We start from the raw sequence: 19,566 nt of genomic DNA, 5'->3' as shown, positions 1-19,566 counted from the left end.
CCTGAAGATGTATGATGGTTGAACTAAACCCATTCATTCTAAGAAAAGGTTCTGTGGAGGGCTTTAAGCCCTTGATAATTGTCTTAAAAGCTACTGATGGGAAAAAGATCAGCACTGTGGTGAGCACTGAAGAGCTGAATCATATGGCTAATTCAAACATATTAAGAGCTAACATGGATGGGCTGAAGAATAGGGACAAAATGAGTAAGAGTAAGCAGCACAGTGAAGGGCACTACATTTCTTGCTTTCCCCAACTAATGGATGAATTGCTATTTCTTCTTCGGTTTTAACTTTTGGTCACAAAGATGGGTTCCCGTTCTGCCATATTAACTGTACTCATGTAAGGTTTAGGGTCATTGTGGAAGGAAGAAGGGTTGGAACAGCACAGTTGTTGTAAGAAGCCAGTTTATTATTTTAGATATGGCTAATTGGTCTGTGTTGCATAGTTGCATATTCGGCATTACAATTTTAAAGTCTCTGTAGCCATCTACAGAGACATGTATCATTGAACCTATTTACATATATATATATATATATATATATATATAAAACCCACTCAAAAGTATTTTGAGATGAATGAAAACAAAAACACAGCATACCAAGAACTTTAAGATGCAACTAAGTGCTTAGAGGGAAATTTATAGCTGTGAATGCCTATGTTAAAAAAGATCTCAAATCAATAATCTAATTTCCTATCTAAAAAAAACACAAACAGAGTAAAATAAACCCAAAGTACAAGTAGAAGGAAAATAATAAAGATTATAGCAAAAATTAGAAAGTAGAAAAAATACAGAAAATCAGCAAAGGCAAAATTTGGTTGTCCGAAAAGATCAACAAATTGACAAATCTTTACATAGACTAAGAATAAAAGAGGGAAGACTGAAATTTCTAAAATCAGAAATGAAAGAAAAAACATTACTATGAACCCTGCAGAAATCCTGAAACTGATTTAAAAAAAAATCCAAGTTGACCTATAACAAGTAAAGAGACTGAACTAATAATCAAAACTTCCCACAAAGAAAAGCCCAGGGTCAAACGGCTTCATGGGTGAATTTCATCAAACATTGAAAGAATTATAATTAATCCTTCACATACTCTTCCCAAACAATGAAAGAGGAAAGAATACTTCACAACTCATTCTATGTGCCCTGAATTACCATATCAAAGCTAGACAATGCCATCGCAAGGAATGAGAACTATAGACCAATATCCCTTATATAGATGCAAAAATCCTTACAAATTACAAGCAACTGAATCTAGAAGTATACAAAAAAAGACGGCACATCATAACCAAATGGAATTTACCACAAAAAGACAAGGTTGGTTCAATATATAAAAATCAATGAATGCAATACATCTTATCAATAGAACCATTAACAAAGAAAAAGCATTTGGCAAGATCTAGTACCCTTTCTTGGTAAAAAGCCAACAAAGTAGGAACAGAAGGGAACTTCTCCAATCTGATGAAAGGCATCTATGAAAAACCCACAGCTAAAATGGAAAGATTGAATGCTTTCTCCTTTCTCCTTAAGATCATGAACAAGACAAGGATGTTCACTTTTGCCACTTCTATTACACTATTACACATTACACTGCAGGTTCTAGTTGAGGCAAGTAGATAAGACAAAGACATAAACAGCACCCAGATTGGAAAGAAACAAGTAAAACGATCTCTATTTGCAGATGACATGATTTTGTATATAGAAAATCCTGAGGAACCCACACAAAAAAATCATCATTAGAATCAATGAGGTCAATAAGGCTAAAAGACAAAGCCAACACACAAAAATCAGTTTATTTCTATACACTAGCAAGGAACAATCCAAAAAGGAAATTAAGAAAATACTTTTTGCTACAGAATAAAAAAGAAAAAAATACTCAGGAATAAATGTGACAAAAGCCGCATAATATTTGTACAATGAAAACCATAAACAGCATTAAAATGAAGACCTAAATAAACGGAGAGACATCTATGCTCATAGACTGGAAGAATTAATACTGTTAAGATAGCACCTGTAATCCCAGCACTTTGGGAGGCTGAGGCAGGCAGATCACCTGAGGTCAGGAGTTCGAAACCAGCCTGGCCATGGTGAAAGCAAGTCTCTACTAAAAATACAAAAAAAATTAGCCAGGCAGGATGGTGGGTGCCTGTAATCCCAGCTACTGGGGAGGCTGAGGCAGGAGAATGGCTTGAATCCAGGAGGTGGAGGCTGCAGTGAGCCGAGATCATGCAATTGCACTCCAGCCTGGGCAACAGAGCAAGACTCCATCTCAACAAAACAAAACAAAACAAAACAAAACAGATGGCAGTAGTCCTCAAGGCCAAGTTACTGGCATTTCTATATAAATTATAAGATAAGCTTCCAATTGCTGCAGAAAAGGTAGCTAGAATTCAATATAATCCCTCTTAAAATTCTAGCTACCTTTTCTGCAGAAACTGGAAGCTTATCTTATAATTTATATAGAAATGTCAGGAACCCAGAAGAGCCAAAACAAGCTGAAAAAGAAAGAACAAGTTGGGTTCACAATTCCTGGTTTTGAAACTTAATACAAATATACAGTAATCGAGACAATATGGGACTGGCATAAGGACAGACATCTAGGTTAATGGAACAGAACTGAGGGTTTATAAATAAATCTTGACATTTACAATCAATTGATTTTCAAAAAGGGTGGCAAGACAATTCACTGGAGGAAAGAACTATTCTTTTTGACAAATTGTGTTGTGACAACTGGGTAAGTGCAAGCAAAAGAATAAAGTTGGAACCCCCTCCTCACATTTGACACAAAAATGAACACAAAATTGATCATATAATCTGCATGTAAGAGTCAGTAGTATAAACTCTTAAAATAAAATACAGGAGTAAAATTTTGTGGCCTTGGGTTAGGGAAAGCCTTGATATGGTACCATATTTGATACGATATGAAAAGCATGAGCAACAAAAGATATATAAAATTGGACTTCATCAAAATGAAAAACTTTTGTATATCAAAGGACACCATCAAAAACACGAGAAGTCAACAAAGAATGAGAGAAAATATTAATATGTGCAAATCATATATCTAACAAGGAACCTGTACCCAGAATATAATATGACCTCCTCTTACAGCTTAAGAAAAGGACAAATAACCTAACTGAAAAATGGGCAACCAGTTTGAACAGACATTCCTCCAAAGAAAATATATAAATGGCAAATATGTACATGAAAAGTTGTTTGACATGATCAGACATTAGGGAAATGCAAACGAGAACCAAAATGAGATACAACTTTACACCCACTAGGATGACTACAATCAAAAAGCCAGATGACAAATGTTGGTGAGGATGTAGAGAAACTGGAAACTTCATATGCTGCTGGGACTGTGAAAGGGTATATACACAGCTGCTGTGGAAAACAGTGTGGAAGTTCTTCTAAAGGCTAAACATACAGTCATCATATAACCTACAAATTCCATTCCAAGGTATATACCCAAGAGAAATAGGCATATGTCCACACAAATACCTGTATACAAATGCTGAGTGTAGCATTATTCACAATAGCTAAAAATAAAACAATCCAAATGTCCATTAACTGATGAATATATAAATAAAATGTGGTATAGCCATATAATAATCACTTAGCAAGGAAAAGAAAGTAAGTACTGATAAATGCTGCAACGCAGATGAGATCTGACATGTTAAGAAGCCAGTCACAAAATACCACATATTGTATAACTCCAGTATATAAAATGTCCAAAATAAGCAAATCTATTTTGACAGAAAGACTCATGATTGCTCCTGGCAGCAGGGGGTGAGGAAGTTGGTGGGAAATGGGTACAGAGATTCTTTTGGTGATGATGAAGACGTTGTAACAGCTTTTGAATTTTACAATCCAGAATTCTATTCTCTGCTAATTAGTCAAATAAAGGGCAGAAAATATACATTTTAAAACACAAAGATGCAGACATTACATTCCACATACAAGAGGATGTACCCCAGCAAAACAAGGTGATAAACCAAGAAAGAGAAAGAATGGGATCCAGGAACAACAGCTTCAACCCAGGATAACAACAAAGGGAACTACTCCAGTGTTAACAGCTGGGCAGCCAGAGAGACAGCATGTAGTCCTCACTGAAGCAGAAAGACAGAGGGTTCTGAGACAGAGGTCTCCAGGAAAAAAAAAAGAACCTGACTTACTGGATAAACAAGTCTTTAGTTTAAAAAACAACAAAAAACTGTATACACATATATATAAAATCAGGTAGTATAAAGAAAAACAGAACTCCAGAGATTCCTGGGTCACAGAAGGGGAAAGGGCTGTTCAAGAAAGTGAAATTGAACTAACTGAAAATACAGCTATCTTTATATTGGAAGGACAGTCAGGAAGTCAACAGATAAGGCCTAAACTGCATAAAGCAGGAAACAGCAGACTAAAGACATTATTAAGAAATATGGAACACAACCAAAAGAAATAGCAAAAACAATGAAAAGTGACTGTTTTTCATAAGTGAGGCAGGGGAAGAGAAGGGGTTATTTTTTTCCCCATTATATGTCTTTAAGAACTACTTGCTAAAAATATTGGGCACATATGAATTTGATAAAAGCGAAAAACTTTTTACTTCACAACTGCAGCTTTAACATACGTTGATTACAGTGAAGTTTTTGTTCTGTTAACCACTTTAGTAGGATTTGTCTAAATTTAGTGATTTACAATGCCTGCAGTATAATCAGAAGATTTACACTGAAGGGATTATAAGTAGCACAGGGGGGCAATGACAAGGCTATTTCCCTAACTTTTAAGAATTTTAGCAATAAGAGTACTCACTGAGAATTAAACCCAAAATATACTGGACAAAACCAGGGAAACTCTAAAATTCAATTAAAAGAGATGGGGTTAAAGTTAGCCTAGGATTTGACTCAAAATAGCTTAAAGGCATTAATATACCTAAAGGAATGCCACGTTAAAAGGGGGCTTGGTCAGAAATAGAAGCACAGCAAAGGGAATTATGAAAGCAATGTTAGCTTATCTCCTGCTTTCTTCAAGGGAGAGAACATCTAAGTTCACAAGTAAAGATTCACGTATTTCAAAAACAAAGACAAATGTTTATTAGTCCCTACAGTCAGAGACAAATGTGCATTAGTCACTACAGTAAATCACTAACATCATCCAATTCCTTGATCTAATTCCATTCTCATCAAGCATACTTCTGACATGATTATTTAACTTTCTATGTAAATATGCAAATAGAGAAATGAATGCAAAGACCATAAAATGAGTGCTTGGTTCACTTAATGGTTATACTTCTCATCAGTACTATTTTATTCTATACATCAGACTCTGTAACCTTAATGAATGCTGCCTGCAGTAAAAGATGAATCACTCTTATGTGCTATCAAAAATCAGGTTTATGACCTTGCACGACTGAGAGCTACAAGCCAGGCCACGTAAGTTCACACAGCTGTTGCCACACTGGGTATGTCCAAGGGTCAGAAGCTTTCCCCTTTTCTTTACATTAAAATGGTTGAAAAATCCAACTTTTTAGATAGACATCAGTACAAGAAAATCCTAAATGCCTATCTTGCCACGAGTCTTAAATGTAGGCATTTAATTCTAACATTTCTGAACTGAATAGTTTAGAGAAGCACTTGGCACCAGACAGCAAGCCAACAGCACCGCAGCACTATTTCAAGACAGCTATAGAATTACTAAATTTTTCAATGTCTTTTACTTGTTCACTTTCACTGCCATAAAGAAAACTTATTTGGGAATAACAATAACTAATGATAATAATCCCCCTTTCCTCCATATGCCCATACTCTTTCCTGCCAATTGCATAGCAAGGAAAACACAGAAAACTTACATGGCACCGTAGTTCCAAATCTAGTGGGATTCAATACTATGAACCTGTTTTTCAAGCTTCTTCGGCCTACACCTTGAGCTCCTATCAATACTAATGTCTTTCTCTGGAAGGGAGGCATTTTGGCTACCTCCTCATATATCTGGATTTCATGACGATCAAATTCTAAATGAAAAAGGAAACGGGAATACAAAGTCAACTTTTATAAAAATGAAAGAAATCTCTGCAATTCTGTCTAGTAATGGCTTAGCTGTCTTGATAGTTAAATATCACTTGACTTGCACCGACTTAGCATAGATTTGTTTTTACAAATTTGGTAAAGTACAATAAATAATAATTATTTTATTATTGTTTTTAAGACCGGGGCTCACTGTCACCCAGGGTAGAGTACAGTGGTGCAATCTTAGCTCACCGTACCCTTGAACTCCTGGGCTCAAGGAAGTCTCCCGAGTAAATGAAACCACAGGCATGAGCCATTATACCCAGCTAATTTTTAATTTTTTTTTTGTAGAGATGGGATCTTGCTATGTTGCCCAGGCTGGTCTCAAACTGCTGGCCTCAAATGATCCTCCTGCCTCAGTCTCCCAAAGTGCTGGGATTATAGGCATGAGCCACTGTGCCTGCCCCAGTAAATTATTTTATATCTTGCTTTAAACATCTGGTTCCATCCATTTGCCCTTAAAAATTTGTCTAATCAGGCTGGGCATGGTAGCTCATGCCTGTAATCCCAGCACTTTCACAGGCCGAGGTGGGCGAATCACGAGGTCAAGAGATTGAGACCATCCTGGCCAACATGGTGAAACCTCGTCTCTACTAAAAAAATACAAAAAATTAGCTAGGCGTGGTGGTGCGCGCCTGTAGTCCCAGCTACTCAGGGGGCTGAGGCAGGGGAATCACTTGAACCCAGGAAGCAGAGACTGCAGTAAGCCGAGATTGCGCCACTGCACTCCAGCCTGGTGACAGAGCAAGACTCCGTCTCAAAAAAAAAAAACAAAAAAAATTTATCTAATCAAGCTAGAAAAATTCTGTTTTATCCTTATCAGAGATTCTATCCACTGAAACTTATTATCAATTTGTCAGTAAAAATCCTTTAATATAAATTATCAAATTACAACCAGTATATATAGAAAGCATGTAGCAAATACGGAGGACAGGAGTAAACCTAGCGTGGTTGCTTAAGTAAGTTCCACGGAACAAGTGACCTTCCAATTATATAAATGAATAAATATTGTATGGAAAATCTACAATTATCAGTTTGATTAGAAAATTCAACATACTGACATTTACTGACAACATACATTTAAATATTAAGATTTTGAAATTTACATATAAAATAAATTTTAGATCCAACTGTTTCACTAGAAACATAACCCAAAATTATAATCTTAGTCGATGGGAAAATTACAAATTTTCTATTTTGCAAAAAAGCCTTATGGGCATATATTTTATGAATAATAGGGCCAAAGTGATGATTTGAAGTATTATATTACCTGTTATTACTGTAACTCTCAATCTGTAGTAATAACACTCCTTCCTTAGCTTATTATCCTAATAGCAACTCTTTCTTTGCACAATTTCCCCACAGTAGATTAAACCAATATTAAGAGAAAACAAGCCTACTTCTTCCTTTTATATTATTTTCTTTTATGGTGTGCTATTTAGTTTATTACCAGCATAGAGGTAGCTCTGAAGTCAAGAAAGTACTTTTAAAATTGCCAACTCCTTTGATTAAGCCTCCAGAAATTTCTGATTCATAGAGCTGTTTTTTATTTCTGTCATCCTCTGCAACTGGGAAGAATAAATATAGTAGTTTCCATTCTTTCCCTTCCTTCCTATTTATTTATTTTTAATAGCCAATGAGTAGCCAATCCAGGTCTGGGGTCTTATTTTACATTGTTTTTAAAAATCTTTTCAGCTTTACTGAGGTATAACTGACAAACAGGAATTGTATATAAAGTGTACAACTTGATGTTTTCATGAATGTGTACAATGTGAATGATTACCTCAATCAAGCTATTAAACATATCCATCACCTCATATAGTTACCATTTCTTTCTTTTTAAATATATTTCTTTCTGTATGACTAAAAGATTTAAGACAGAATTCTATTAGATCAGACTAAGATTTATTTGGTCCAGTGCTATTTTTCTAAAAGTATCATGGTCAGTGTTATGGCAGGATACAGTTGCCCTAAACATAACTCTTTTAACATCTTGACAAAGGCATTCTATCCTTTAGAAATGGCACATAAATTACTATTTCAAAATTCTCTGGAAAAATAGTTTCAATTATGATACTGCTTCTTGATTAAGACAAACAAAAATCTTAACCAATTTGTTTTGTGTTGTAAACTATACTCACAAAATAAAGCACATGGTAGTATATATAATGTGGGTTTTAAATAATTTATATTATATTGCACCATGTGTTCATATGTCAGCCCCTTGCAACTAGGTACTAATCTGAATTACATTCACTTAAAGCTGTATATTCAGAGTTTATGCCACACTAAATGACATATAGCTACTTCACTTGGACTTCTCAAAAAGTATTTAAAACCTACCTGCATTTCTGGTTGTGAGATACATCATCTTTTTCTTTTTTTTGCTACTTATAGTTCCACAAAAAGGTCCTGAAGGATGATAAAACAAATATAACTTAAGCAGTATATCAGAATATGAAAAAATTGCCCTATAGTATTTTATAGGGGTGGGAGAATTATCTCCCCAATGTTGCATCCTAGGAAGCAAAAGAGGGTGGGGGTGAGTTAAGCCACTGAATTTTGATACTCTACCAGCAGGTGGCAGAACGGGATCAAAAAAGATTACTTATGAGCGAGAGAAAGCAGAGGGAGGGATTCATTCTAGACATATTTTAAATAAATGCATTTGCTTATTTAGACAAAAGAGACAAAGAAAGGTGGTCACAAAGGACTGCTTGTTACTTATTGTGTCGAGCTCATCACCTGAATTGTCCCAGTCTCTTCTAACAAATGCCTTTCTCTTCTCTTCCAGGAACTGGCTTGGAATGAGACCAGCGCTTCCTCCCTCTTTTACATGGCTAGCCTAGAATCAAATTAATGAATTGTACATCTCAGTGACCAAAATTTGAGACCATATTCTATTAAGTAAGACAAGCAGTGGTCAGTCAAAAAAGTCACATTTGCTCTTAAAAACAACCTTGAGATTTAAATCCATAGCATTGTCAGTTAAGATATTTAAACAATTCAGCACTGAGGAATCAATTGGCACCTAAAATTCTTCATATCTGTCATCTGGTAGTGAAATGTGGGGACCAAAATACAAATTAAATTGCTAAAACTTCTTATTTATGATACTAAGTTAGAAAAGGAAAATGCTATTCTAAATAAGATGTATTAACAGGACATTTTATCTAGCACCCTTCAGTAAGATATTTACTGTCAACCTTAATCCTACTATGCTGGTATTTCAGGCCAAACCAAATGAAAAGGAGATACTATGTGGAATATAAAGTGTAGATTTTAATTTATGCTACCAGGAGTCTGAATATCCCAAGAGTTTGTAAATTTAAACTAGGCGAAACTTCACCTAATGTAAAATAGCTAACTTAAAATAAGCTCCAAAGAGAAATATTTTAAAATAGTGGCTGGAGAACTGGCTGTTAGTGGTTTATCTCACAAAGTTAGTATTTCTATCGTTACAACTAGCATAGAAAATCTAGTATAACTTTTAGCAATTAAAATCCTGAAAAACAGAATTAAAGTAACCAACTATCAAAATGCAGGGAGAAATTGAGAGAATGGTGACAGGTTAGAAGAGAAAACTAAGAGATCGTATTCGTAGGAAAAAGAAAAAAGAAGGAAAACTGGAATAATTTAATAAAGGAAACAGCCACAGAGAGATTTTTTAAATGAGGGATCTAAAAAAAGTTCAGGGGAAACCTCTTGAAATCATGCATTCTGTTTAATTTACCCATTTCTTAGCTGTCTCAACACATAGTGCACTTATACGTAATGTTTTAAGTTAAATTTAAAGACACATAAGTAAGATTGTTCTCATTCTGTGATTTGTTTCTCCTTAGAAGTAGATCTATAATTTAGAGCTAATGTGAGTTACCAACATCTCAGTTAATTTTAGAATTTGGTGCTAAGTCCTGGATCCTTTCCTCTTACTCCTTGTTCTTTAGTAAAACTCTCATTTGCTTTGATAGTTTAAGGCATTTCAGACTTCCCGACTTGTCAGCTTTTCCATTTCTGAATATTGTGGTTGTTAGCTAACATAAACAATTACAAAAACAGACTTATTACTGCTGCTAGGGGTTTCTGAAAGCTGCATTAGGAGAAGAAAAAAGAATACCATTAAACAGATCTTCTGAAAAAAGGAGGGAAAAATACAGTGATAATACACATCTCTTTCCATATACACAGATTTTAATCCAAAACCAAACAAAACTGATAGAGTGAACCTCCATTTCCCAATATCTGAGAAGAGGGGAGCAAATAGACATTAAGACCTTAAGAAATGATGCTTTACTTGCTATGAACGAACACGAGGGAGAGGAGACAAGAGACACACTTATTTCACAGTAAAAGTCTCCTACGTAAAATAAACAAAACCCAAGTTATCTTTGGAAAAGGGATGACCCAAGTGAGTTCTTCTTGGCCAATAGCATATTTTAATGCAATTACCCATGTGAAAAAAACCAATTGGTCTAATCCCTAACCCAGTGGGTTAGTGCCACAGGCTGGTTAATTCTGCACTTATTAAGTTGCAAATTCCCTCCCAATTTGATCTTATGTCCACCAAATTAGTAGCCATGAAGCAGGAGCTGTTCATGTGGGAAAAATCATTGTAACAAATGCTAATATTCTTCCTGACTATTCAGATATTGATCAGATCTAAGATTAAAATTAGAAAAGTAGCTAAGGAACTTCTGAGAAGCATACTAACCTGCCACCAATTTGGATCTTCTCTATTTACAATCTGAAGAATTTCTCCTTTGGAAAACTTCAATCCTGCTTCTTTGCAAGGTATTAGGTTGTCATTGTATGGATTATAATCAAAATGACACTTCACAAATACCTAAAACACATAGCACAATTAAAAATACTATAGTTGTATCACTTGCCACTGAATTTTAAAAATCCTTGTCAAACCACTCTGATTTAATTGTAACTGACAATGTATTTAGTACTTCAGATAATGAACTTGTCTCTCATAAATGGAAATCAAGTTATTATAATATTAAGATTTTGGTATCAGAAAGATAATAAAACTTCTTCTCTACTTTAATATCTAACTTTAAATCAACAAGAGTTTGATAATCATTCTATCCCACCATTCTTCCACTTTCCTTCAATCTTTTCACTTGATTTTCCAACCAACACTGCATAATTTTTAATGCAAGTAAATGCTATGATCCAATTAACATCCTGAAATATAATATAGGTAGTTGATTTAAGGTATATATTTCAGATGTATTAGAACTCTGTGAAAAGGCCCTGAAACCAAAATTAAACAATAAAAGTTGATGTTGAAGTCAGATATGAAATATATTTGGTAGCCTTAAATACTTTCTTTAATCATCTTGCTCTGATTTATACGCTCATCTTAAATTTAAATGATCAACATTAAATTCATTGTAAGACAAATACTGAAGAAGTCTCGAAACTATTTTCCATTTTAAATTCATTTGTGTATACACATTTCTTTTACATTTGCATTATTAATAAAAGTATGTCAGTTAACACTGTTAGTTATGATCTCCGAAATTTGGACTATTTTGCTTATTTGCTTTAATTTAAATTCTAATTAAATTATGCATTTTTGGTATTTGATGGAAGGTTCAGACCAATTGCTGTCTTTCTTTCTTTTTTTTCAGATGGAGTCTCACTCTTTCACCCAGGCTGGAGTGCAGCGGCATGATCTCTGCTCACCGCAACCTCCGCCTCCCAGGTTCAAGTGATTCTCCTGCCTCAGCCTCCCAAATAGCTAAAATTACAGGCGTGTGCCACCACGCCTGGCTAATTTTTGTATCTTTAGTAGAGATCGGGTTTCACCATGTTGGCCAGGCTGGTCTTGAACTCCTGATCTCAAGTGATCTGCCCACCTCGGCCTCCCAAGGTATGGGGATTACAGGCATAAGCCACTGCGCCCAGCCCAACTGCTTTCTTAAAACAGACTTGTTTTATATATATTTATAGAAACTCAAATGTTATCTTCTAAAGAATTGCCTTAGCATTAATCAGCATGTAAACTTTAATAAGAAAGCACACAATTAGTCAAAATAACAATGTTCTTTTTCTATTTGTTTATCATACTTCTGTAACCAACACAATTCAAATAACACAAGTAGACATATTATATTATTAGTGTGGTAAAAGTATTGTGATCGATGCATACAAAATAATTTTAAAACAACGAAATCTGGGAACATGTAATAAAATCTTAGTTATTTATAATTAGATGATTTTCACAGAAAGCATTCAGAACATTTTCAACTACTCTAGAAAAGCTAAATATTAATCCTTAAATCAGTAGGTCAATAATTTTTTTCCTGATATATAATTTTAGATCTAAAAAGCAAGCATACAAACATTAAGATTGCTAAAGTGTGACAATTGGCTAACTTGATAATGTCATGCAGCTCCATGTTTTGACAACGGGAAAAAACCAAAATAATTAAATTTAATCAAAGGAAATTTAGTTGGCGGATAAGACAGAAAAATGAAGTACCAGAGAATGTTCTGGAATAACAGCATACCTGATGAATGTGTGCTGGATGCCTCTCCATATTGATGCAACTCTAAAAATATATTTGTAATTGCATAAATAAAGCCAGACTTTTAATTTATAATAAATTAAGAAAATATAAACAAACTACTAGACCATTTTATTACTTCACTCATTTGGTAAGGCAACTACCTCCCTAATTAATTGTCCACAAAGTATAATACCTGCAAGTTATAAATGACAGAACAAGAAGTTAAAGGTATTTGAGATCAGGCAGAGAAAAAGGATTGGTATGCAAAGTTATAAAAATACCTGCATACTCCTTACTTCTCAAGAAAGATGCAGTGATTGAAGAATAGCAAGAGAATCCTGTCATCTGACCATGAATGTGATTACCATTCTTATGTGTGGAACAGAATATATTTTGTAACCATAAAGCTCAGACTTTACAAGATAGTCCAAATTTCAAATATTCATTCCTCCAACATCTGTCAAATTGTTATGGAAATGCCATTATCTGTGGAATACAAACCACATCTCTCAAAGGTAAAAGATTTATAGAACAATTTCTATTTTTTTTCATTAACGAAAGTAGTTTTAGAACATTACTGTTATGGTCAAAAACTCAGATTAACCTGATTTTACTTTGAACTTTGAAAATTTGTCTGAAAAATCAACCCAACCTTTGATCTAACCGTTTTGTAATGACTCTAAAACCATTAAAGATATGACTAGATTTAGCATAATTATATTTTATTAAATGCAATTTAAAGTGTTGCACTTATAGGCTATGGATGTTAACTGTTCATTCATCATTAACTAAACACCACCTACTAAAATATTTCTATTTCATATTCTTATTACTAAAAAGAACTGAATGACCAAAATGATTTAAAGTACAAAGAAAAGGAAGTACAAATGGCTTTTAAGCATAGGAGATGTTCAACAACCTCACTCAGAGTAGAAATACAAATTAAAACTACTTTATAACATTTTTTCCCTATCAGATTAGCAGAAATCCTTGTATTTTATAACATTCTATAAAAGAACTGTGGGCTAATAGGCATTTTCCTAATAGGCTTGTGGAAGAATGGTTCAACCTCTTGGGAGGACAATTTGGCAATAGCTGTCAAGATTACAAACGCATAAACCCTCTGACCTAGTAATCCATGTCTGGCAATGTATTCAACAGCTATGTTATGCAGATACATCCAAAATGACTTATGCACAAGACTACATCATTCCTAATAACAAAAGATTGGAAGCAACCTAATTGTTTAACAAAAAGGAACTGGTTAAACAAATGATGGTATGTCTACATGATGTGGCACTATATACAGTCGTTAAAAAAGTGTGTGTGTGTGTGTTTGTCAATAGGAAGTGTATGCACCAATAAGGAAATACCCTCAAGATAGATGGTTAAGTGAAAAAAAATAAGGTTCAGAATAGCATGTGTACTATGCAACCTTTCTATGAAAAAGGAGGTGAAAGGTGAAAAAGGATATGTAATTTTTATTTACTTGCATATGAATGAAGAAATTCTGGAAAGATAAATTAGTAGCATAGTTTGTTACTGGTGGGGGGATGAGGACTAGGTTGGTAGTGGGAAGGATTCAGAGGGAGATCTCAACTGAATACATATTTACATTTTTTGATTTTCAAACCATGGGAATGATTCACCTATATAAAAATAAAAATTTTAAGGTAATAAAGATAAATGACTCCCATTTGGATTCAGATGAAGTAACAAGGACCCTCCAACTTGAAACAACTAAAAACTATGTTGACAAAATATGTGAAACGATGTCTTTCAAGATATCTGAGATCAGGCAATGAAGATAGTGATCCTAAAAGATGGAAGAAACAAGATGAGCTGCACAATTGCCCCAGCTAACTGCAGAGAGAGTTTCCAGGCTGCAAATCAGGAAGGGAGAAAGGTGAAGCCTGATGGTCTCTAAGTTGAGGAGATGAACTGGGAGACCTGGGAGATCAAGGTGGTTACAGTGCATGGAATACAGTATCAGTGAGGAAAGGCTACACAAAGAATTGTGAGGGATTCCCTCTGTTTTCAACTGAGTATTTAATCAATGCATGTGTATGAGGAAGCTACCGGCATCCTCTCTCTGTGTAGCTCTTTCCTCAATGATGGTAAAGAATCATTTGAAAGCATTATAGGGAACTATATATGGAAGTTGTATACGGTCAAGAATAGTTTCTGTTCTCACCAGGCCAAGTGGAAAAAACCTTTGTAATTCACAGGAGGTGGGGTACAATACTTAGAAGGGTTATGAGCTAAACTACATCCTGCAATCATACCTAATAAACCTTAAAAAGCAAGATTTAAAAGAATCATCTGTATCTTAGAACAAAGGTTAAGAATGGTTATTACTAAAATGTCAAAAAATAACAGATGTTGGCAAAGTTGCAGAGAAAAGGGAACTGCTAGTGGAAATGTAAATTAGTTCAGCCACTGCGGAAAGCACTTTGGAAATTTCTCAAAGAACTTAAAACGGAACTATCATTTGACCCAGCAATCCCATTACTGGGTACATACCCAAAGGAATATACATCATTCTACCATAAAGACACATGTACACATATGTTCATCATAGCACTTTTCACAACAGCAAAGATATGAAATCAACCTAGGCGCCCAATAATGGTGGACTGGATAAAGAAAATTTGGTACATATACATCATGGAATACTATGCAGCCATAAAAAGAATAAAATGTCCTTTGAGCAACATGGACATAGCTGGAGGCCATTATCTTAAGCCAATTAATGCAGGAACAGAAAACCAGATTATTGCATGTTCTCACTTGTAAGTGGGTGCTAAACATTGAGTACATATCGACACAAAGAGGGGAACAACAGACCCTGGGGCTTACTTGAAGGCAGAGGATAAGAGGAGGGTGAGGACTGAAAAACTACCTATCAGGTATCATGCTCACTACCTGGGTGACGAAATCATTTGTGCACTACACTCCAGAAACATGCAATTTATCCATGTAACAGACCTGTACACATACCCCTTGAACCTAAAAGTTGGAAGGGCCGGGTGCAGTGGCTCACACCTGTAATCCCAGCACTTTGGGAGGCTGAGGCAGATGGATCACGAGGTCAAGAGATTGAGACCATCCTGGTCAATGTGATGAAACCCCATCTCTACTAAAAAAAAAAAATTAGCTCACCCTGGTGGCACATGCCTGTAGTCCCAGCTACTTGGGAGGCTCAGGCAGGAGAATCACTTGAACCCAGGAGGTGGGGGTTGCAGCGAGCCAAGATCACGCCACTGCATTCCAGCCTGGCAACAGAGCAAGACTCTTGTCTCAAAAAAAAAAAAAAAAAAAAAGTTGGAAGAAAAAAAAGAATATTTCTAATACAAAAATATCCAGCACCCAACAAGGTAAAATTCTTGATGCCTGGCAGCCAATCAAAATGGCCAAGCACGCAAAGAGGGAGGAAATAACCTATAACAAGGAGAAAAATCAATGAAGAATGACCCAGAAATGTCAAATGTGCTATAATTTGTAGAAAAGGACATTACAGTAATTGTTTCAACTTTACATATTATATTCATGGTTCAAGAAACTATAGGAAGGATTAAGTCTATTAAACACATGCAGATATAAAAAAGACCCAATCTGAACTTCTAGAAATGAAAGCCAAAATATCTGAGACGAAAAATACCCACTAGGTGTGATTAATAGCAGATTAGACGTTGCAAAAGAAAAGATTAGTAAACTTGAAGACAAAACAATAGAAAATATCCAACATGAAAAATACAGAGAAAAAAGGCTGAAATAAATGAACTAATCAGTGACCCACGGGACAACTTCAATGGGCCTAATATACATGTAACTAAAGTCACCAAAGGACAGGAGAAACAGAAAAATAGAAAAAATGTCTGAAGAAATTATTGTCAAAGTTTTTCTAAATTTGATGAAAGAAATAGTCTTTTCAACAAACTGAGCTGGAAAAATTGAATATTCATATGCAAAATATAAACTTTGATCCTTTCCTCACACCCTATATAAAAATTAACATACAGTACATGTATCATAGACTCAGAGGTACAGCATAGATAGAACTGTAAAACTTGTAGAAAACAAATTGGAGAAAATCTTCATGACCTTAGGTTATACAAGGACTTCTTAAAGCCACAAAAGGATGACTCAAAAAAAATCATAAATTGGATTTCATCAAAATTCAGAACTTCTGCTCTTTGAATGACATTGTTAAGAGAATGAAAAGACAAGATACAGACTGGAAGAAAGTCTTGGCAAATCCCAGTTCTGATGAAGCACTTGTATAATGAATACATAAAGAATACTCAAAACTAAGAAAAACAATTCAACAAAAAATGGACAAAATATTTGAAGACACTTCACCAAAGTGCACAGAAGTATGGCAAATAAACACATAAAAACATGTTCAATATTATTAGTTATTAGGAAAATGCAAATTAAAATCACAATGATATACCACTACACACTATTAGAATGGCTAAAATTTTAAAGACTGACCATACCACATGTTGCCCAAAACGTAGAGTAATTGGAACTTTCATATAATGTTGGTGGAAATTTAAGTTGTTATATACTAACTTTTGAAAACGGTTTAGTCATTTCTTCAAAAGTTCAACATATACCTACCATATGACTCAATCCTTCAACCCCTGGTATATACTCAAGAGACTTACATGTAAATGTCCATAGCAGCTTTATTTGTAAAAGCCCCAAACTGGTAACAAAAAAATGTTCATCAGCCAGGTAATGGATAAACAAACTGTGGTACAGCCATGCAATGGAATATCACTTGTCAATAAAAAGAAATGAACTATCAATATACATAACATGAATGAATCCCCAGACAACTATGCTGAGTGAGGGAAGCTAAACAAACGAATCAAACAAAATCCAAAAAAGAATACATGTATTCCATTTATATAAAAATATGGAAAATGCAATATAATTTAAAGTGACAAAGAGCAGAGCAGTAGCTGCCTGGAGTCAGGGGTGGTAGAGAGAAGGGGAGTAGGAGGGAAGGATGAGAAGTGGACACAAAGAAGCTGGGAGGCCGGGAGCAATGGCTTATGCCGGTAATCCTAGCACTTTAGGAGGCTGAGGCAGGCAGATCGCTTGAGCACAGGAGTTCAAGACAGCCTGGACAATGTAGCGAAACCCTGTCTCTACAAAAAAAAAGAAAAAATACAAATATTAGCCGGGTGTGGTGGTGCATGCCTGTGGTCCCAGCTACTCAGAAGGCTGAGGTAGAAGGATTATCTGAGCCCTGGGAGGCTGAGGCTGCAGTGAGCTGTGATCGTTGTCACTGCACTCCAGCCTGGGTGACGGAGTGCGGCCCTGTCTCAAAAAAAAAAAGAGAAAGAAATGGACACAAATAAATTTCTGGGAGTGTTCATCATCTCAATTGTGTTGACTTCATGGGTATATTATGTATGTCCACATGTATCAAATTGTACACTTTATGTTATTTATATAAACTTTATCTCCAGGATATTTTTAAAAGTAAAGATAAAAACAGTAAAAGTATTGAGAAAATATTGCACAGGAATACACTATGCTTATGCAAATGACAATAATTAGTGGGAGAAAAATTAAATGGATGAAATGGCTAGAAAAACAGCTCCACCTTGACCCTGATGTTAAATCAGAAGGTGGCTAGTAATTCATTTGGGAATGTGTTGGCTAAACATGGTGCAAATGTTGCTTATTGAACCTACTTCTTAAACCATAGTTCCAGGCCCATCTGAATCTGCATTTCAGAGTAAGTGACAAGATGGTGAACAAAGTGATTATCATTGCTAAGAGATTTTCCATGACACTAGCTGAGATGATCAAGGAAGGATGCTCTTTTTCTAAAAATTTTCAGTGTACAAACTTGGTCTACTTCGTTAAATACAGATGTACACACACATTTTTGAGAACAGCAAGATAACAAGAAGATATGTTTGGTTAAAAAAGTTTTGAAGGGCAATCCAAGTTCCTTTCTGATAAATATCTGAGGGCCACAAATTGAAGCCTCAGCCAAATAAAAAATTTTATTTTAAAAATCATATAAAAATTAGCCAGGCATGGTGGCACACACCTGTAGTCCCAGCTTCTTGGGAGGCTGAGGCAGGAAAATTACTTGAACCCGGGCGGTGGAGGCTGCAGTGAGCCAAGATCACGCCACTGCACTCCAACCTGGGTGACAGAGCTAGACTCTATCTCAAAAAAAAAAAAACAAACAAACAAACAAAAAAAAACTACTAACTACTAACCTAGGCCAAAATTATACTAATCATAATTCTTAAGTTTATACCACTGGTTCGTGCAAGGACTGCTTTTGTCGATTCAATTAGTTTTAATAATATAATAGACAGCTATGCACTTGCCACCTAAAACTAACATTGAAATCCTACTTGATTCTCCTGCCCTCATTCCATCCCATCCTTCGGTTTCCCCAACCAAGGCACACTTCACCCTGAATCCTGGGTTCACAAACTCCTTGCTTTTCATTTTGATTATAGTTCTACTGCATCTATATGTACTCTTTATATAGTTATTTTAAACTTAAAAAAATAGTATCATGCTATATGCATGTAATCTTTTGGGGTTTATATGCTTATTAACATGTTTCCAGCTGTACATACATAAGAATTGCTCTAAGGAATTACTGCAGCTTGATATATGTGAATATTTAACTCTAAGAGACATTATTAAACTTTTCTCCCCAATGTGTTTATACCAATACACACTGCCACCAGCAATGTAGAAAAGATGCTATTGATTCACAGCTATAATTTTTACCAACTTAATGGTATATCACATTATGATTTTCAATATATCTTTATATGTTTACTGAACACGTCCCCTTTTACTTGATTTTTCTGTGTAGAGTGAAACACAATTTCAAACAGTATCCCTAGAATAACCAGGTTCTCCCTATTCATTGAATCATCTGCTTTCCACATTGAAAAACATTATCTCTGTCACATATCAAAGTAATAT

General features: G+C 35.0%; 1 protein-coding gene across 9 annotated transcripts in view; it reads right to left on the bottom strand.

Moving 5' to 3' along the window:
• Nucleotides 1-19,566, bottom strand: part of PALS2 (protein associated with LIN7 2, MAGUK p55 family member) — a 120,413-nt gene that overhangs the window by 19,706 nt on the left and 81,141 nt on the right. For all 9 annotated transcript variants that reach the window (XR_010134617.1, XM_031012878.3, XM_031012877.3 and 6 more), the window contains 4 exons: nt 10,770-10,901; nt 8,804-8,903; nt 8,402-8,470; nt 5,842-6,003 (listed from right to left, as the gene is read on the bottom strand). Coding sequence is in view for 8 of the 9 variants with exons in the window: in XM_031012878.3 (XP_030868738.1) it covers nt 5,842-6,003; nt 8,402-8,470; nt 8,804-8,903; nt 10,770-10,901 (463 nt within the window). In the remaining variant the exon portion in view is untranslated. The remainder of the gene's footprint in view (nt 1-5,841; nt 6,004-8,401; nt 8,471-8,803; nt 8,904-10,769; nt 10,902-19,566) is intronic.

This window comes from Gorilla gorilla, chromosome 6 (genome assembly GCF_029281585.2).
Source record: "Gorilla gorilla gorilla isolate KB3781 chromosome 6, NHGRI_mGorGor1-v2.1_pri, whole genome shotgun sequence".
NCBI classification, from domain to species: domain Eukaryota; kingdom Metazoa; phylum Chordata; class Mammalia; order Primates; family Hominidae; genus Gorilla; species Gorilla gorilla.
Note: the sequence above shows the minus strand (reverse complement) of the source record. Positions and strands in the feature narration are given on the sequence as shown.